Here is a 20,035-nt window from a genome sequence, read left to right on the forward strand (position 1 = left end):
TTTTTCCTTTCTCGTACACCAAAGTATACTGAAAGGCTATATGTTCACTCAAACAACAAATTTTTGGCGACCAGAATATCAAAGATGGCGGTCTAAAATCCAAGATGGCATCTGTTTAATGGAGTTTTAGTCTCTAAAACCATGCAATATGGGTATTTTTTGTAAGGAGAAAATGTCCGGAGTCCATAAATGGCGGCCAGAATATCCAAGATGGAGGTCTAAACCAAGATGCCGGCTCCAAATTCAAGATGGCGGCTGTTTATTTTTTTAGGCTTTAAATCCATGCAAAATGGATATATTTGACATGAGGAAGATATCCGGAAGCTAAAAATGGCGACCATGATATCATAGACGGTAGTCTAAAATCCAAGATGGTGGCTCAAAATTTTAAATGGCGGCTGTTTAATGGAGTTTAAGGCCCTAAACCATGCCAAATGGGTATATTTGGTATAGCATGAATTTCCGGAGTCCAGAAATGGCAGCCAGAATAACCAAGATAACGTTTCAATATCCAAGATGGCTGCTGTTCAAGGGAGTTTTATGCTCTAAAACCATTAAATATACTTACCTTAATGATCAGGCTATGGCCTAGGTGGTCTGTGGCCTTTGCTGTACATAGTAGCCGACTCCATTCCAGTCGGTCCATGGCTGTTTGTCTCCAGTTCCGCACTCTGCGTAGGGTCCGCAGATCGTCCTCCACTTGGTCGATCCACCTAGCTCGCTGCGCTCCACGTCTTCTTGTACCGGTCGGATGACTCTCGAGAACCATTTTAGTCGGGTTGCTATCCGACATCCTGATGACGTGACCCGCCCACCGTAGCCTCCCGATTTTCGCGATATGGACGATGGTTGGTTCTCTCAGCAGCCGATGCAGCTCGTGATTCATTCGCCTTCTCCAACTCCACCGTAGATGGTACGCAACACCTTCCGTTCGGAAACTCCTCTGCACGTAGGGTCCATGTTTCGTGCCCATAGAGGACTACCGGTCTAATCAACGGTTTGTAAATAGTTAACTTCGTGTTACGGCGAACTTCATTCGATCATAGAGTTCTACGGAGTTCAAAGTAAGCAGGATTTCTTGCAACAATGCGCCTCTGAATTTCTCTACTGGTGTCAATGTCGGCGGTCACCAGTGAGCCCAAGTACACAAATTCTTCAACCGCCTCGATTGCATCACCGTCGATAGAAATTCGGGGTGGCGGACGTGGTGATCCCTCCCTGGAGCCCTTTGCCATCATGTACCGTATGCGTGATAATGTTTGCACCATCGTACAAATAAGGTACCCATATGACCTGTACACACAATGTCTTGGTTTTTATTGCATGCACGTAAGCTCTAACTCATATCACAGTAGGCTGCGGGTAAAAAAAAAGTCCGATTTCTCGAGTTTGAAATTTGCACCATGAAGGGGTAGCAGCGGTAGTCGGGACTTGTCCACGCGCAAATGCTAAAAAATACATTTCAGGAGTGTTCAGGAGAACCGTAAAACAGTCTTAGACCGAAAAAAAGCAAGGGCAACTATTCCCGAAGGTGTCCACTGGTCGTCCAAGGTTAACATGGATTAAGAAAGCTATCGCTGCCACCAAAAATAAGATTTGGGTGAACTATATGCGCTCAATGAGAAAAACGGCAAAGAAACGCGAAATCAGCAACTTAACGGCATGGCATATCGAAAAGGAAAATTACGTTGACTTTTATGATCCTTCGACCATAGAAAAAAAACTTACATTATTACCAATGGCATCCAGGAGCTACGAGTAGAGCTATATAAGAAAGTCTTGAATTTGCCCGAACGCAACCTCCGTTTTTTTCGATTTCCGAAAAACTATCGATCCGTACCAAACTCCAGAATCAATAGTTATTATAACTTTTGTTTGTGTGTCAATGTCTACACCATGAGGCAATGTCAAAATAAAAAAATTAATTCAAAAATTGTTAATCTTGACTTTGACACTACCATGGATACTTTTCGACATTTGCGCGTGGGCAAATCACGAGCTAGGTTGCCACTTAGTCATTATGCAAGTGTTAAACTAAGAAAATCAACACTTTTTATTCACAGCCTACTATGATATGAGTCATAGCTAAAATGCCTGCAAATAAAACCAATACATTGTCTTCACAAGTAAAACTGGAATTTTATTTAACGATGGTGCAAACATTATCACGCATACGGTACTTTGTCTTCGACACATTAATGACTAATCCGATTCGCCTGGCTCCACTCTGTACGTTTCCGCCATCATCTCAAATTTACGAGCAATAATATCAATATCATCAGCACAGACAAACAGACGTAAGACTTCGAACATTTTTCGATTCACATCATAGTCACGGCAACATGTTCGCCTAATGCTAAAACGACTGAGTTTGGCCGACCATCAACTAGGTGGCGGTAGTGGGTAAACGTCAAACTCTAACAAAAACCATGCGAGCGCCAAGGATGGCCAGTTGGCCAACTATCAAATTTTAAAAAAGACCGTTAAATCGATGTACGATGGGAATCATCAGAGTGTTACGTCTGTTTATCTGTGTCATCAGCGAAACCAAGCAATTGAACGGACTTTGTGAAAATCGTTCCACTCGTGTTTATCTACGCTCTCCTAATTACACCTGTTCGTGAACGTCACGAAAAGAGAAGTAGAGCGCCATCTGTATTCGAGCGGCAGCTTTGAGCTAATGCATTACCCCTTGTTCATCGATGCGATAAACGCCCAAAAGGAGAACCTTCTAGAGACGCCAACACTAAGTTCGGCACCACTAAAGCGGTTACAATGGCGTCGTACCTTCTTCCGCCTCATCTTGGGTATAAAAGGTAGACTGTTGCAAGGTATCGCTTTCTTTCTGCTGTGACGTCATAGAAGTGCATCGTGCTACATTTCGTTCAAGTTCATTGGTGAAGCTGGCTTTTTCTTTTTTCTTGCTCACTCTTCTAAGCAAACACGAGAAAGAGAAAGATGGAGAGAGGTTCACCCCTTTGCATCCCACTCTTTCTCGTGTTTGTTTAGGAGAGTGAGCGAGAAAAAAGGAAAAGCTAGATTCGCCAATGTTCAAGTTATTCTTTGAAAAAGAGTGTCTACGATTAATTTTGTAATTTTAAGAGTTTTGAAATATATTGAACTATAGTTAAGTGAAATAAATTAGTATCGATTAAAGTAATTCGCATGTGAATTTAATACTCTGGCAGTCTAAGAAACTCCCACGGCTTTATCCAGAGTGTATCAGTTTCCTCTTCGTAATTGACCGTTTACTGCCTCGGATCCCGGGTAGAGGTGAATAACAAACCAATAACTAAAGAATAACATATTTTGTCATCATATCTAAATGTGCAATTCTTTAGTTTTTTATGAATATCTCAGAATGGCACATAAACAACAAAACATGCTATCATTGTAAAACTTGTAATTGGCGAGTTATTATTGAATAGTATACTTCTACAGAACATGTTTAACAGCATCATTGAAACCGGAACCTACCCTAATTGTCTCAAGGTCGCCAAAGTAATCCCTATATTTAAATCAGGCGATTCCAACGATGTCGGAAATTATCGCCCAATATCAACTTTATCAGTGTTTAATAAAGTTTTTGAAAAACTATTGGTAACAAGAATTTTGGATTTCTTTCATAAGCACGATGTCCTCTACAAACTGCAATATGGATTTAGGCAGGGCTGCAGTACGTTGATTGCTATTACTGAGCTTGTCGATAGCATTTTAAATAAACTTGATAGCAGAAAAATAGTTGGTGCTCTGTTCTTGAACCTAAAAAAAAGGATTTGATACGCTTAATCACGAAATTCTTTTGAAGAAACTGGAAATTTATGGTATACGAGGGGTTGCAAACAATATCATTCGTAGTTATTTGGAGAACCTTAAACAGTTTGTTTCCATAAATGGCGTTCAAAGTTCACAAAAACTCATTAACATAGGTGTCCCGCAGGGAAGTAATATTGGCCCGATATTATTTCTTGCTTATGCAATGACCTAGGAAATTTGCGGCTTCACGGAATCCCTAGATTGTTTGCAGATGATTCTGCACTGTTTTACCCGGGAAGTAATAGCGAAACAATCATGCGTCAGATGGAAGAAGATTTACAAATCTTGTTAGCTTACTTCAATACTAATCTTCTCTCGCTAAATCTATCTAAAACCAAACTTCTGTTCTTTCATTCATCTAGGAAGAAAATAGTTTACAATAGCAATGTGAGGATAGGAACTAATATTTGTTCCGAGTAGATTACTTCAAATATCTTGGAATTTTCTTAGACACAATATTATCGTGGAAGAACCATATTAACCATGTAGAAAAAAAGGTAGCGTCTTTGTGTGGCATTATGCGTCGTATTTCTACTTTCGTAACTAGAAGAGCCCTTTTGTCGTTTTACTATGCTTATATTCATTCGCAGTTGAACTATTTGGTTTCCATTTGGGGAAGAGCATGAAAAAACTGCAAATTCTGCAAAATAGATGTCTAAAAATAATGTTCAACCGTCCCTTTCTTTATCCTACTCTCATGCTGTATTCAGATCGTTCTCACAATATTTTACCTTTGGTAGCCTTATGCGATTAACAAACCCATCAACTAGTTTTCGGTGTTCTGCACAGAACTGTTATGCACCACAACATACAATTTCATCTAGTAGTAAATATATATGGAACCAGGCAAGCCAACAATTTGCAAAGAGTAAGAGCTACTACTAGTTTTGCACAAAAACGAATAAGATTTATAGGTCCAATGAATTTCAATCAGCTTCCTGTTGATTTGAAACAGTTAACAAACCGTAATACATTTAGGCTAAAATTGAAAGTTTATATGAAATCTCAACTTACCGAAAACCAACTATGATCATGTTATCATCTGTTAAACCAACTTAAGTTAATTTATTATTATTATCATTTGTAAATCCCTAAAAAGGAATATATATTCCACTGGGATGTTACATTTGTGTAATTTTTTTATATCTATCCTGTTTCTTCTAGTTTAAAGTAATTCCAAGCATACTATTTGTAGTTTTTTTTGTTTTTGAATTGTGCTGTCCAGTTAGTATGCTTGGTTAGTTGCGTCCATTACCAGGAGGCTCTGTAGAGCTTTTTGGTGTGGGGGATAGTGGCGGGTAAATAAATAAAAAAAATACATAATAATAACAAATATTGCTATCATACTATCAGCCATAATATCAAAACAATAACATAATTTACCATCATATTAAAATATCTTATTACTTTGACATTCGTTTTGCTATTTTTTTGTTATAACAATGGCAAAATCTGTTATTGTTTAGTTGTTATGCCATAGAAATTTAGTTATTATTTTAGTTATTTTAACTCTTATTTCAAACAAACTAATAGCACATTTTGTCCATTCAAACATTCTATTTTAATGGTAAAATTTGTCCTTCATTTGTCATTTCGCTCTACCCGGGATTGTAGGCAGCGATCAGTATTGGGATCGTGCGATACTTCCCGTAATCCAACTTGTCGCCCTTTTTGTAGATGGGACACACCATACCTTCCATCCATTCCTCCGGTAATACTTCCTCCTCCCAAGTCTAGGTAATGACCCAGTGTAGTTCTCTCACCAGTGCAATCCGTGTGTGCAATTAGTATGAATAGGGACAGCTTTGGGTCTCCAGTTAGCCTAGTAGTCCATAACCCGATCGCCAATCCGGTCGGGAAAATTTTCTCGACTCCCTGGGCATAGAGTAGCATTGTACTTGCCTCACAATATACAAATTCATGCAATGGCAGGCAAAGAAAGCCCTTCAATTAATAACTGTGGAATTGCTCAAAGAACACTAAGTTGAAATGAGGCAGGCCAAGTCCCAGTGCGGACGTAGAGCCATAAAGAAGAAGAAGAAGAACAAGGTAGAGCTTTAACCCTCCTTGTGCATTAGGGCCATTTTTGACCCAAACCGTTCACTACTTCAGCGAGATGCTGCCAACGTGATGCATCAGGAAGGTTAAACTTTTAACTTTTAAGGGATAGAGATAAACTGAAAAGTAAGTTGAGATGAGATCTACAAAAAATGAGGAGGATGGGGAATCCCATTAACGGCACTAATTCCCAAATAGTGATCCCCAAATTTACGCTCAAACTCAGTTTACTCCCCTCCCCCTGTTGTGGACGTAAATTGGAGTTTTATTTTTAAAATAGGGCAAAAACTTGCAAGTCCAGCTTATTTGTCTAGTGGCTTGTAGCCAGCCCGGGCGATCCGTCTTAAAACACGTGGCTTAAGCGCCACTCCACAAGGGAGACCACATGCCCAATTTTAATTTGCCTGGATGAGACTCTCCTGAGGGCGAGTCCATTTAATATTTCCGAAAAGAATTTTACGGATCGTTCTAGCTAGCTTACGAACCAAACGACCGAACGGGTTCACCCTATTACCTCAACGCAATCATTAATCTGGCCTATAGCTCTTTACCACAGCGGGCTAAGAACAACATAATATTGCGCGCAAACCCCAAAATTTTATTCCCACCTTTGGGTTTCCGCGCCGAAGACCCAGCGCCAGATTCGGCGACAAAGAGACCTGACAGCAGTCGCCGGACAGTTGGCAATCCTGATATTTGACGGCGGTCGCCCGTTAGTCATGAGAGTGGATTGTTGTCACTCAAATAGAGCTTTTCGCTGAAAATGCATGTGTATTGAGTTATTGTTGACAAATTTTCTGCTGTGTTAGTGTGTAATTCGGTAATTTTCTGTATCGCGTAAGCCTTCGCTGGAAGAAAACGTCATGTTGTTCAGCGAAGCAAGGAAAATTTTCAGTGATACCCTGAAGATTCAGGTTTCTGAAGTCAGTTTCACTTAATAAGTGGTTACCGAATACTCGGAAACGCAGTTGCGCAAAAGGACAGTTACATATCAAATGATACGAAGTTCCATAATCGGATTCACAGCTATCACATGCAAATGAATCAGCTTGCTGAATATTCGCCATGTGATAGCTGAGTCGGCAGTGGCCAGTCAATGCTTTGACCAGCATGCTGCAATACTGCTTAGACAGATTAGTTAGATACTTCGCCACCCGTAGAGATGGCTCAGTACAATATAATTTGGTTTGACGACATGACTCCAAACTATTCCAGTATTATCTGTGTTGAGTGGCAGCCCAGGTGTGAATTTGAAGCTTTACCCAACACTTCGATATCGGAATAGCTGGTCAGGGCCAATGAAGTCATGTGATGCTCCAGTGGGAGCTAATTTATCAGCCAATACATTTCCAGCGATGGAAGAATGACCAGGTACCCATAGAAGGTGAACAGCGTTTGCTGAATTCAGCTCCTCGAATTGAGTTCGACAAGCGATAACTATCTTCGACCTTGAGTTGGCCGAAGCAAGTGCTTTAATAGCAGCCTGGCTATCTGAACAGAAGTATATTACTCTGCCTATTACGTGCTGCTGTCGATTGCACTCCGCACATAAGAGCAAAGATTTCGGTTTGAAAAACGGTGCAATGTCTACCAAGTGAGTAAGACTGATACAGCCTTAGCTCACGAGAATATACACCAGGACCTGCTCGACTTTCGAGAAAGGAGCCATCAGTGTAACATACGATGCCGTCTGAAATACTTCTTTCCAGATAACCAGATGTCCACTCTTGCCGAGAAGGGAATTTCGTGGAAAATGTCCTATATGGAAAATAACAAGCAATTGTAAGATCGCTTGGAGCAAGGACAATTTTGTCATCATTCACCAAAAGTGGAAACAACGAGGTGTGTGTTGATGTGCGGTTCACAGGAGTTTCCTCTAGTATACCGAGTACCCGTAGCCGGTAAATGCAAGAAAGTGCTTCTTGTTTGAGATGAATGTGTAAAGGGGCAACGTCGCAGAGAACATCGAGCGCTACCATGGGAGTTGAAAAGAACGCTCCAGACATTGCCATAAGGAACATCCTTTGGAGATGGCCTAACTTTGATTAGATCGTTTTCATTTCGCCGTTTTGCCACCACACAATACATCCATAGGCCAATATTGGCCGAACAACAGTTGTGTAGATCCATTTGACATGATTGGGTTTTAGTCCCTAAGTTGTACCAAAGGTACCCCGGCATTGCCCGAAGGCCATACAAGCTTTCTTGATTGTGAACTCAATACGAGGTGTTCAGGAAAGCTTGGTTCAGCCACATCGATTGCAGAATCAAAGAGACGCATGGTCGAACGCCATTACGGTTTCGCCTTTCCGTAAAAATAACAAAAGATGTTTTACTCGGATTAACCAAAAGGCCATATTGACGACACCAACCCTCAGCCACCTGAAGGGCGCTTTGCATCAGATCGAAAAGGGTGGTAACCCGATCAGAAAGGCATAACAAAATTATAACCGATTGAGTTATTTATTTCAAAGATTTTTCATAACAAAATGAGTTATAAAATTCGCCGGTTAGGTGTTAAAATAACAAAAAATATAACTAAACTTGCTCTAGCCATAACATAATTATAACAGGTGTTGATACAATTTTAACAAATTTATAACATCGTGAGATATAATAAATATTGGAATGATCAAAAAATTATAACACATTTTGTTATAAATCAGATATAAATATATTGGGTGAAAATTGAGTTGGGTAAATTTTAACTCATTTTTTGGGTAATTTTTATTTAGAGTGTTAATTATTTTTAGCGAAAAGTTTTTTGTATAAAAAACTTGCCCCACGTAGTATATAAAAAACCCTCACCCAGACGGGAATTGAACCAAGGACGCCAGCCTCCATCTGAAATCCGGCGCCTTTATCAATGAGGCTATTTCATCACTTGAAGTGCAGGGTGGTATATGATCAAGTGGTTCTTCGTTTTGGCGGCTGGTCTATAAATAGACTCAATTGTCCAACGTACATGGGAGAGAAAATATGACGTCACATAAAAGTGTTCTTGATACAATTGATCGCAATGACCTCATCTTAGGATATTATAACAAAAGTGGATATAATTAAGTTATAATTGTAACTAAAGAATTTGCTCAGCATTTTGGCTTTATCTCATGATTCAGACAAGAAACAGGTGTCGTATCTTAATCAAAGTTGTAGAGATAGTTAATGGCTCTTAAACAGTGAAAATTGTGGTATTTCACCTTCTGCTGGTGCAAGCGAGTAATTAAATTAGAACATTTTGACATGTCACTTCAATTCTTGGGATTTGCGCTAACGTAAGAACCTCGACAACACTAATAAGACGCGACGCGAGACGGAACACAACACTTATTATTCTTACAACGTAGTCAGTCGGACATCGTCCTGTCGATGGGCAACAACGAGCCCGAAACCGGTCGACTCAAAAAGGTAATTTTATCTCCTTTTTAACGTTGTAAGAATAATAAGTGTTGTGTTCCGTCTCGCGTCGCGTCTTATTAGTGTTATTTTGACATGTGTTATTAAATAATTATCTAATGTTCCTCACCAACAAGGAAGTTCCTGATGCCTATGGCAACGTTATGCAGTAGTCTTGTGATTGGAAATGTCAACGCTTCGTTGCGTTAGTGTGCATTTCTGGAGATTGTCAGATTTGTAAAATAAAAAATAAGTGTTTAAAGCACATATTTAACCTTACATAGGGTATATGTACCATTCCTTGGCCTAATTTGTAAGCCGCCTTGACAATTTTGACCAAAACTCATGAATTAATAGCACTAGAAATAATATGTTGACCATATTGCACACTCTAGGCAATGCTTGTTTCACCAATTGGAACTAAACTAACGTAAATATTCAAGAATTTACTTAACCGTTATGTGTCCGACAATTTTTTTGCTTTTTTCTACACCGTGCTTTTCAAATGGGCGCTGGGTACCCGGGTACCCTGTCGGCCACATAAGGGTTAATTAAGTTGAAGATATTCGATGCGATGGTATGCAATGTTGGTCTATGGTACAAAACTTGGCTTATTAGTGGATACAACGTTGGCCTTTTGCTTTCCATGCACTAGAACCACTTATTATCTCATTTTTTCAATATTTCTGCTGAAGTATTATCTCTGTTTGTTCACCAATCTTACTTTTAATTTTCATTTTCGGATCCAAATTTTCAAAAAACTATAAATATATTACTTTAACTAAAGTTTTTTTCTTAATTTAATTAGGAAAACAACGCAACCCTATTATTGTGTTATATTTTTACAGTCACCGCACACAAAATCTTTCTTCCTGTTCGTTCTTTCTGGTTCTTACGCAAGCAATATTGTTGACGTCACTTTATCGGTGTTGTTGACGTCACTTTACTGATGGGGCAAGATTTGGGTACATAGTGAAAAAAATGTCCTCAATATTCGGCCCACATTCAATTTGTAAAATAGTTACTATTCGTTGAAAACAAATATACAAGTTCAAAATTGCGTCTTTGACCGTCGCATCAAATGTTCAGTTATTGAAAAGTCGATTCGAAATGTTCCAGAATCATGCCAATAATGATCATGTGTATAGACTACCCACTAAGCCGAAGAATCATGGCGTCTACAAAACATAAACAAAGTTACATTTTCATTCAATTTCAACACTCCGAAGTGCTAAAATTGAAACGAAATGTTACAGTTGTTTGGCGCATAGCTTTTCCGATATCCAGTTATGCGTGTTTGTTTGAGTTTTTGGTTTACGTTGAGATAGGCCAAACGTGGGAACTATGCCAACGAAGCATCCCGAAACCCTACATGATACAACACAACAATTAACATACTAAAGAAATTCTTCGTTCGCTTTGCCTCGTGATCTAAAATAATGTTTTTATTTTCAGCAGTTAAACAAGCAATTCCCCCACTAGTCGAAAGCATCTATTCGGTATCTGCTTCGAAATTTGCTCAAAATGCATGACGATGTCCATCAATATTTTGGTAAAAAAAATAGCCTTCTGCTATTGATTGGTTTTTGAAAAGCTTTAACAGAGTTTCTCATTTTGAACTACTGCACAGATTATCACACTTATTTGATTTCAGTTGAGATTCTGTTTCATTGACTAAATCCTATTTGAATAACCGCTTTCAAATTGTGGAAGTTGTAATTCTGTACACGGATAGTAATATTGGTGTCTACATGTGTACAAAATTTCATGAGTATCGGTTAAAAAATGAGTTATACCAAAAACCAGACCCGTGCAAAAAAAGAATCGGGTGTATCCACATGTTTGCAGATGATAAGAAGTTGTATTTCTACGGAATTATTATGAACGAATTGCATGGTAATGAAACGTGACTAACGACATGATGTGACGAAATTGAATATAAATTTCAAAGCTCCACAAATAATTTGTTATCAATCAATTCTTCAAAAACTAAGGTGTTTTTAATTTGCTAATTGATCCAGTTGTATCATGTTAATTCGATAACAATGATAAAACTTCTTATTTCAGAATAATTTATTAAAATAATCTTGAATGGGACTACAAACTGCAAAACCTATGGAGGATTGTGAAACTTAAAACTTACTTCAGGAATGTTAACAGTTTCAATGAAAGTCATCCTTTTCATATCCAACAAGCCTCACTTATCATAGCTTCATATGACCGTTTGAGAGTTGCATCAACCCTAGTAGGATTTTTGGGTCAATATGAACGTTCACTGCGCCATCGTGGTTCGAAAAATCTAACATCTTAAGTGGGTTAAATCACGGCATACGTTGGGCATTCAATTTGACTAGATTCTCTAGTGTGGCTCAGGCTCACCTACAATGACAACTGTTGGGATACTTATTTCTTATTTTTATTTAACTACGTTGTTGTGCTATGCTATATAGAATCATTCACCAAGGACCTAAATATTGTGGCCTCATCACTAAGCTACTGATGATCTTAAGGCTTAAGCACCCGTCATCATTTTTCGGAAAGTGAAAAGCAGTTACCTCGCTGTAAATCAAAACATCAACCATGACAATATATTCACTGCATTCTATTCCTCATGTGGAGTACAGCGAATATATTTTCATAGCAAAGACTTTTGTTTTGATCGAAAAAAACTGCTTTCAAATGTTTGATGACGGTGTTGATTTCAATGACGAATTATTCAACGTTAACCAACCGCAGTTTATAACGGAAAGATTGCGCCCGTTTGATTTGTACAAGGTGGCTGAGTATACGTGACAGCTCCCACCCGGCGGCTGCAAAAACAGTTTTAGCCAAGGTGCACACCGTGTACAAACTATACGTGCGTGGTCTGGCGCGATCTGATGCTGCGCGTTTCGAACGCAGCCGGCTGAGAATCCAAGATAAGCGCGACAATATCTATCTGAGCTATCTGAGGGTCTGTTCCAATAGGCGTAAAATTAATTTTCACTTAAATTTGACAGTTGGATAATTATTTCCTTTGGAGAACTTTCAAGTTTTAGTGTCGAACTGTCAAATTTAAGTAAAAATTAATCTCAATTCGCGATTTGGAACAGACCCTTAAAGGTCTGGATCATGATTCAAACTTGTTAAAACTACTGTATTTTACAAGCACAGTAGCACCGCACAGCGGCGTAACTGCGTATCAAACACCACCTGTAAAATGTTCATTTGACATAAACTGCATTTTCACAACTATAACTGAGTTTGTTATAATGTTCATATAAAGATGATCCAAATAAATTTATTGGTATTATAACTAAGCTTGTTATAATTCTGATATAATTAAATCAGGGTTTCAAATCATTTTTGTCAAATATATCTAAATATAACAAACGGTGATATATCTATCAACCGTTGATATAATTTTGTTACATTTTTGTTATGCCTTTCTGATCGGGAATACACATACCAACTAACAATGCTAGGTAGTCGTCGGCAAAACCATAAGTAGGAAAACCGCTATTATTGAGTTGCCTCAATAGCGTATCTGCTTCGAGATTCCACAAAAGCGGTGACAAGACTCCCCCACAGCACAGTGTCAATCTATCATATAACGTCTAAGAGTGAAGCAATCATGCGAACTGTGCCGCACCGCTTCAGAATAATTAAACACACAATTCTATCACTTTACGCCTGGCATCCACGCACCAATGTGTGAACCGTCTGCCAACCATATTCCTCCAACACTCCGACATCCGCATGAATTTGTGCAGGCGCAGAGGTATATTCGGTCTGATGTGGATACAAATGATTGCAATCATCACTTTCTTCTCCTTCCCCACATTGACCTGCAACCTGACGTGCCAGGCGCCATTGTCGCCTACAATAAAAAATCACCAACGCTCACACACTGAAGATGCCTGCTAGTACCCAGCAGATATCTCATTGGTTCCTTTTGTGAGTGTAGCTGGCGATACTGGGGGCGGTCAATCAAGCTCAAGCTCAAAATAGGACAAAAACTTGCAGATATATGAAATTCTAAATCTTTAATGTTTTAAGTATTGTTTTAAATTACCGTTTTTAATCCTGTGTAAATACACACAAACTTGAAACAATTAATACAGAGTCTAAAATAATTGGTTTGAAGAGAAATGAAATGGACGTAAACAAAAACACAGGTAAAAGCAGGTTTTTACGTGCTCTTCTCACATTGACGGATTGACAAGCTTTCGATTGACGCATCCTTTGCTGAAACACATGAATTATTCATGATCTCGAAAATTGTCACTTCACCTCGAAGAATGACTTCCACCAAAAGCTGTTGACCGGCATTCAAAAGGCCATAAAAAAGGGTTCGATTGCCATTTCACGGGACCCGGTCGGACGACGGTAAATCTTCACTCCATATGACAAGGGCCATTCTTTCTAGCGCTATCTGATGCGTTTCGCTCATAAAACTTTTATTCGCCAGCTAGTAAAGCGCAGTAAATATTTCCTACGTCTGCCTGCCCTGAAGTGCTAATAAATACCCCATTGCTGTTCCACCAAACCAAACTCGTTTCAAACAACCCGCGACCTCGGAGCATCACTTGCGATAACCTTGCCTCCCACACCGCAAAAACCATTAAAAACAGAAATTAATTTTATTTTCCTCGCTTTTCCTTTCGCTTCCTTGTCTCTCTCTAGAATGCGACTCGCAATGTTCGGACGATATTTCGCCGATGATGGAAGCACCGCTGCCCCCTCACGCAACCCTCCCGATAGCGCTGGTTCCCCTGCAGAAGTCCTCGCCGGAGCGAAGGATCACCCAGAAGGAAATTATCGCCGGCGAGGAACGGCCGAAGTTTCTCACCATCAAGCAGGTGCAGGATGCCTCGCAGGGTAAGTTTTTCCCAAGCAATTGGATCGAGGAAGGGGAGTCAAGCTTTTGCTGCTTTCACGGTATATGCTGTAGTCTGTATATTCGCATCCGCATCGATCGTTTTCCTAAACTTATTCTAATCATTTGCACGTCTAGGAGCATTCGAATCGAAATTCATTCACGACTGAACGGAATTAGGCGCATCGAGATCGTTTCGACCACTACCACCACCACCACCAGTCAAAATCAATCAATAAAAATTGCACCGTTTTCAATCTCTTATCATCATCAATCACCACCACTCGACCGGTAGGAGCATCGACGGCAATCATGGTTTTGAATCAAAAGATGAGCGTAAGCTGCGACTGACGTTTATTAAAAATGTTGTCTTTTTGCTGGGATTTTCTTCGAACGACACCGCAGGGGAATTCCCAGAGGGGATAGCTTCTTAAGAAATCCTACTGTATATCAGTTGAACTCAAGGTAAGAACCGAATCTTGAGCATGAGTTCAGGAAAATCATCTTATTTAGAATTATGTAGTTGTTAAATATCTGGATGAACATGTAAAAAAGCGTACCAACTAGGGCAGAAATCTACTTCGTCATTTGCGTCAATTTTCGTCATATGAGATGAACCAGCCTAGGGCTGAAAATCTCACAAATAAAGATAAAAAAAAACGTCATATCAGACGAAAAACTGCGGGTAATTACAGATATTCCAATTTATCTTTGTCAATGACTCATCGGATGAAAGCAAAAAGATGTAGACTATCAATAACCACCCAGTATAACACTGGAAATCGAATAATTGCGCGAAATTTCAGGTTTCAATTTCAATTTACCTGCGAGTTGGGATTTTTCTTGTTCTGCGTACGATAAAGGCAACCGCACCAATACAGGAACTAGCCGAAATGTTCAAAGATTCACTTGTCGAACCAACCTTCAATTCACACACCACAAAAGCTCTGAGGAACATCATAGTCGGTTTCAACTGCTGCAGAATGCAGCAAAAGCTGTTGAATTATTCATATTGATCGCTTTTTTTTCGTTGGTAAAACGTTTCTTTACAGTTGTCCTCGCCTAAGCAGGGTGCAAGCAAATGTGTGCGTTGATTTTCAACATACGATACACCGCATTTCACAACCACATAGAAAGATTTCTTTGTTGCACTGTGATGGCGTATTACGATCTGGTGAGCAACAGTATTGAATGAAATATTTGATTTTGAATTGCGAAGGATTTGATCGAGTTTTTAAATAAAAACTACGGTCAAATCATAGTTGTTGAGCATTCTATGTACCATATCGTTACGTAGAAGGTGTGCTGGGAATTGAATTCAACTTGTGCCCGAAATAAACGTGCACTAGACGGAAACTGCAATCTTAATATTTTAAAGAAATTATAGTTATTTTAAAATATGTTTCTATGGTATGGAAGCCTATTTATAAATTAGTAGTTGATACCAAATTGGCCATGAGGCATTAGGCGAGGTGCAAGAATCAATTCAATCATTATTGGTCAGTGCTTGGATAGACGGGAATTAGATAAAAACTCTAGGGTCCCTTGAGCAGCGGATGGTATTAGGTAACTTTTCCGCTATAACTCAGTTAATTTTAAAGCAATAGACTTGCATTTTTGTATGTGGCTAGGTACTACAGATATCTTCCGCATACAAACAATCAATGCAACTGGTTATAAAATATTTGAGTTATAGCAGAAGAAGTGCCCAAAATAGAAGCTCTTCCGATTTTAAATTTAATTTGCGCTTTCATTTCTCGTGCAATCCAAAAACAGCTTTATGATTTTGGAAAAAAAACGGAAATTTGATACTGTACAAACGTTTTTGCAACTATTTTGTAGCAGCCTTTTTCAAAAACTGAGCTCTAGATCAGTGATGCTCAGGTTGAAGTATACCGCGGGCCAAATTAGGGTTTTGCGTCTGAGCCGCGGGCCGCAGGAAAATCATCATTTGAAAAGAAAAAAACTGAATTTATATATCATTTTAAAAGTTCTAACTTTCCTACTGCGGACATTTTACTACTTGAACACCATAGATTGTTGGATAATCTCAACAAGTATCTCTGGCACTTTAATATTTTTGCCTCAAAGGTCTTTTCAACCGCTGGACGAAACACTCTCAGTTTGACTATTGAAAACGTATAGAGTCTTGTACCATTTGTGCAGGTATACCTATTTTGGGCAGTTGCCGCTATAACTAAGTCAATTTACAACCGATTGATTTGAATTTTTGTACAGAGTTAGATACTGTGCGTGCCCAACTCTGAACAAAAATTGAAATCAATCGGTTGTAAAATGACTTAGTTATAGCGGTAAATGCCCAAAATAGGTACACCTGCCTAAATGGTACAAGACCCTAGTTCATCGAGAATTCTGTCCAATTTTGAGTTGTCATGAAGTCTGATTTGATTCATTTGAAGTAGCGAATCATTTTCTACTTGGCTACATGATCAAATATGTGTGTTTGAACTGTAGCATCAGACTGCAAAAGAAACTTTTCAACAGTGCTAGTTTTGTATAACAAACAAAATTCATCAAAATATTTGTTTAAACTTATTACATCCCATTATTTGTAGGTTTTTTTGACCAATCAAAATATTTTGTAAAAAGAGTGTTAAGAACACTTCTGGAGTGAAATTTGATTTGGACGTCGTTTAACCATTTGGAGCCGGAGGGGTCAATATGACCCCGGTGATGAAACAGAACATAGCAAACGTATTCAAGGCCAACGAGATTGCAGCAGCAGTGGCGAACCCATCCGGCTCTAAAGGGATGAAATCAAGGAGAAAATAATGTTTTCAATCTCGTCTCGGTAAGGCAAATTAATAAAAACTAATAATATTGTCAGTGAAGATTAATGCTATCAAAAACTAACAAATATTTGCATAAGATTTAGCATTATTATAGTGTTTTTCATAATTTTGAACAATCAGTTATTCTTTCCAAAGCACTTTGCGGGCCGCATTCAAGAGCTTCGAGGGCCGCAGTTTGAGCACCACTGCTCTAGATGTACAATCCCTTATTCAGCTCCTAAACATCTAATTTTGGTGATTTCATTCAACCTTTAGCTGATTTGAAGTTCAAGCATGAGTCGTTAATTTGAAGTTGAAGCAAGTTCAAGCATGCTGAATTGTTGTTTGATAATGGTAATGATAGCTGAACTAAAATTATGCTCTACACATTACTGTTTAAACGATTTTTTCAATTGAGAAAGTAGTTGATGTTCGACTTTCCTCATCAGTATTAACAATGATAATTTAAAACACTTTTTTAAAGTTTAACAAGAAATTTATTCGACAAGCATTGATTCCTTAGCAAAGGAGTTTAACAAAACATTTTTCTGCATCTTATTAAGCTGATGTATCGATAAGCATATGTACCTGTACAATGTGCTTTTTACTTGTCAAATAAACGCCTTCAACCCGTCATAGTTTGACTCGGAACTTTGTTCGGATTATGGGATAAATCATGGCTAAAACTTTTTAGACAACCAATTTATTAAAGAAACTATATTTTAAACAAATCACATAACATAAAACAGAATAGAACTATGTAGCTCAACATTGATTTCCTGGGAGACGTAATCAACGTAAAAATGAGGCATTTATTTATTATTATTAGTCTGTAATAATAAATACCTTGATTATTATATTTTTTATCTGCAGCAGTTCGATTTTTTTCCGCAGCAGTTCGATTGTACGAGACGCTTGGATCGATGCATTTGATATTTCAGTGCTGTCTGTGTTTAGTGAATATTGTGCCCACAGCCACCTAAATAACCAAACAACATTCAGAAGATTCCATGACAAAAACATGCATAAAAAATTAATTTAAATCGACTGAGTATGAGTAGATTACCTGAACAGATGTTGTGAATACACCATGTCCAAGACCGTACCGCACCACATATTGCCATACATTTATAAAGATCGATATTTTATAATAAAAATAAAAACATATTCATTTCGCAAATAGTACATCTGAGAACAATATCTTTAATAAGTACCAACACTTTTTGGCCGCATTCGATACAAGTTTTCTCACCGTGCGATAAAAATACTGACAGTGAAACCAGAATGGAAAACACGTGTTTTGGGCTGCACAGCTGTTGAAGTATAAGGCGTTGTTCAGTTGATTACCACGTGTTGTGCTAATTCACCACTGCTGAACACAAGTTCAGGAGTGATCATTATTGAGTCAGGAGAAGATTATGTTTTGCTTTGGGTGCTGCATCCCACCATCTCTAGGATGGCGCAGATACAGGAAGGCATGCGGCTGGCAATCGACAGGTCTCAAGTTCTAATCCGGATTTAGGTAATTTTATATGTAATTTTTATTTCATAATAGGTGTTCTCAACATGAGAGCAAATAATTACTCTCTTGAGAGTTCAACATTTTTGATTTTATTTTTTTCAGTCATTATTTCCATAGCTTAACAAAAGCCTTCCTGTATATTCGTTAAACGCTTTTAACAACGAAAAAATTAGTTGGTGCACAACATGATGCTTTATAACTTCTCCAAATTTGTGTGAACAAAACCCGAACATAGATTGTACGTGAAAATAATTCAAACTTTATCCAACATTATGCTGAATTAATTCGACAAAAAGGTGCCTGTGAAATGAGTGATTGTTAGTTGGGTATTTGATTAAAGGTTGTACAACAGATGATCAATTCTGCATGTTGGTGTCTGTTTTTAAACTGTTTACACAGATGAATATTCAGCTATCATTGTTTTCAGTCACTGACACCATTAACCAGCCAGTGTTCGACTAATACTCTCACTGTTCAGCATTTATTGTTACTTGGGGAGCTTCTTATATCATCTTTAGTGATTGCTCGTGTGATTTTTTTACGAAAAGTTAGCTGTGCCATTTTCAAAACATTATCCTTCCCCAATTTGAAAGAAGAGTTTCCTTTGCCATGGCACCTACCTTGATACGTTGTTGGCTACAAAGAAACTTTACTCCAACGTCGAACGTATAGTTTAACATCAAGTTTCCTGCTGAATATTGTTTTCGCTTTTCCTTTTTCCGACATTTACACTACGTGTCCAGCCCACTGGAGTCTGCTGTATTTTATACATTTCAAAACATTAGCATCTTTGGTACAGCTCGTGATTCATGCGTCTGCGCCCCACTCCATTTTCTTGTTTCCCACCGATAATTGTTCGAAGCTCTTTGCGCTCAAAATCTTTGAAAGCTTTTTGGTCTACCTCCTTTAACGTCCACGACTCATGACCGTAGAAGGAAACCGGAAGATTCAGCGCCTTATATAGAGCGAATTTCATTTGCGTTTATAAATTATGGGACCTCAGCTGGCTACGAAATCCGTACAAGGCCCTTTTCGCAGCTACGATACGCCTTTTCACTTTACTTCAAGTGTTCCAAGACAAACAAATTATTTAACAGCTTCAAACCCATCTCCATCAATCACTTTATTATCAATTTATTCGGCATTTCAGCAAAGGATCTCTCTAATTATTTCTTCACGAATACTTTAAGAAACTTGTTTGGAAATATTTCCTAGATATTTCTACAGATTTAATTGTTTCATGAAATCACTTAAAATTCCTGGAGATACTTTTGAAAACTTCTAGAAGGAATTCTTGGATTTTTTTTTAAGGACTGGACAAACGTCCCGGAAGTTATTTGTGGAGCAATTCCTGGATAAATGTCTGAGATAATACCTAAAAGGATACCCACAGAAACACCTTAAGATACACCCTTAATTATTATAACAAAAAAACCCTAATTAATCCACCTAGCGGTGATGGCGCCTTTCTCGTGTCTTCGAAAACCCATTTCAACAAAACGTAAATGACATGTTGACGAATATCGCACTTTCATACGTTTAAGTTTTAATCACTGTGTATTTTTATGTAGGTCAATTCTACACTTAATCGTT

The 20,035-nt window shown here is 38.4% G+C and overlaps 1 protein-coding gene across 4 annotated transcripts in view; it reads left to right on the plus strand.

The window, feature by feature from the left end:
* Positions 1–20,035, plus strand: part of LOC109424064 (uncharacterized) — a 376,421-nt gene that overhangs the window by 312,738 nt on the left and 43,648 nt on the right. For all 4 annotated transcript variants that reach the window (XM_062842268.1, XM_062842269.1, XM_029880478.2 and 1 more), the window contains exon 4: positions 13,936–14,130. In XM_062842268.1, the coding sequence (XP_062698252.1) occupies positions 13,936–14,130 (195 nt within the window). The remainder of the gene's footprint in view (positions 1–13,935; positions 14,131–20,035) is intronic.

Source organism: Aedes albopictus, chromosome 3 (assembly GCF_035046485.1).
Source record: "Aedes albopictus strain Foshan chromosome 3, AalbF5, whole genome shotgun sequence".
NCBI classification, from domain to species: Eukaryota; Metazoa; Arthropoda; class Insecta; order Diptera; family Culicidae; genus Aedes; species Aedes albopictus.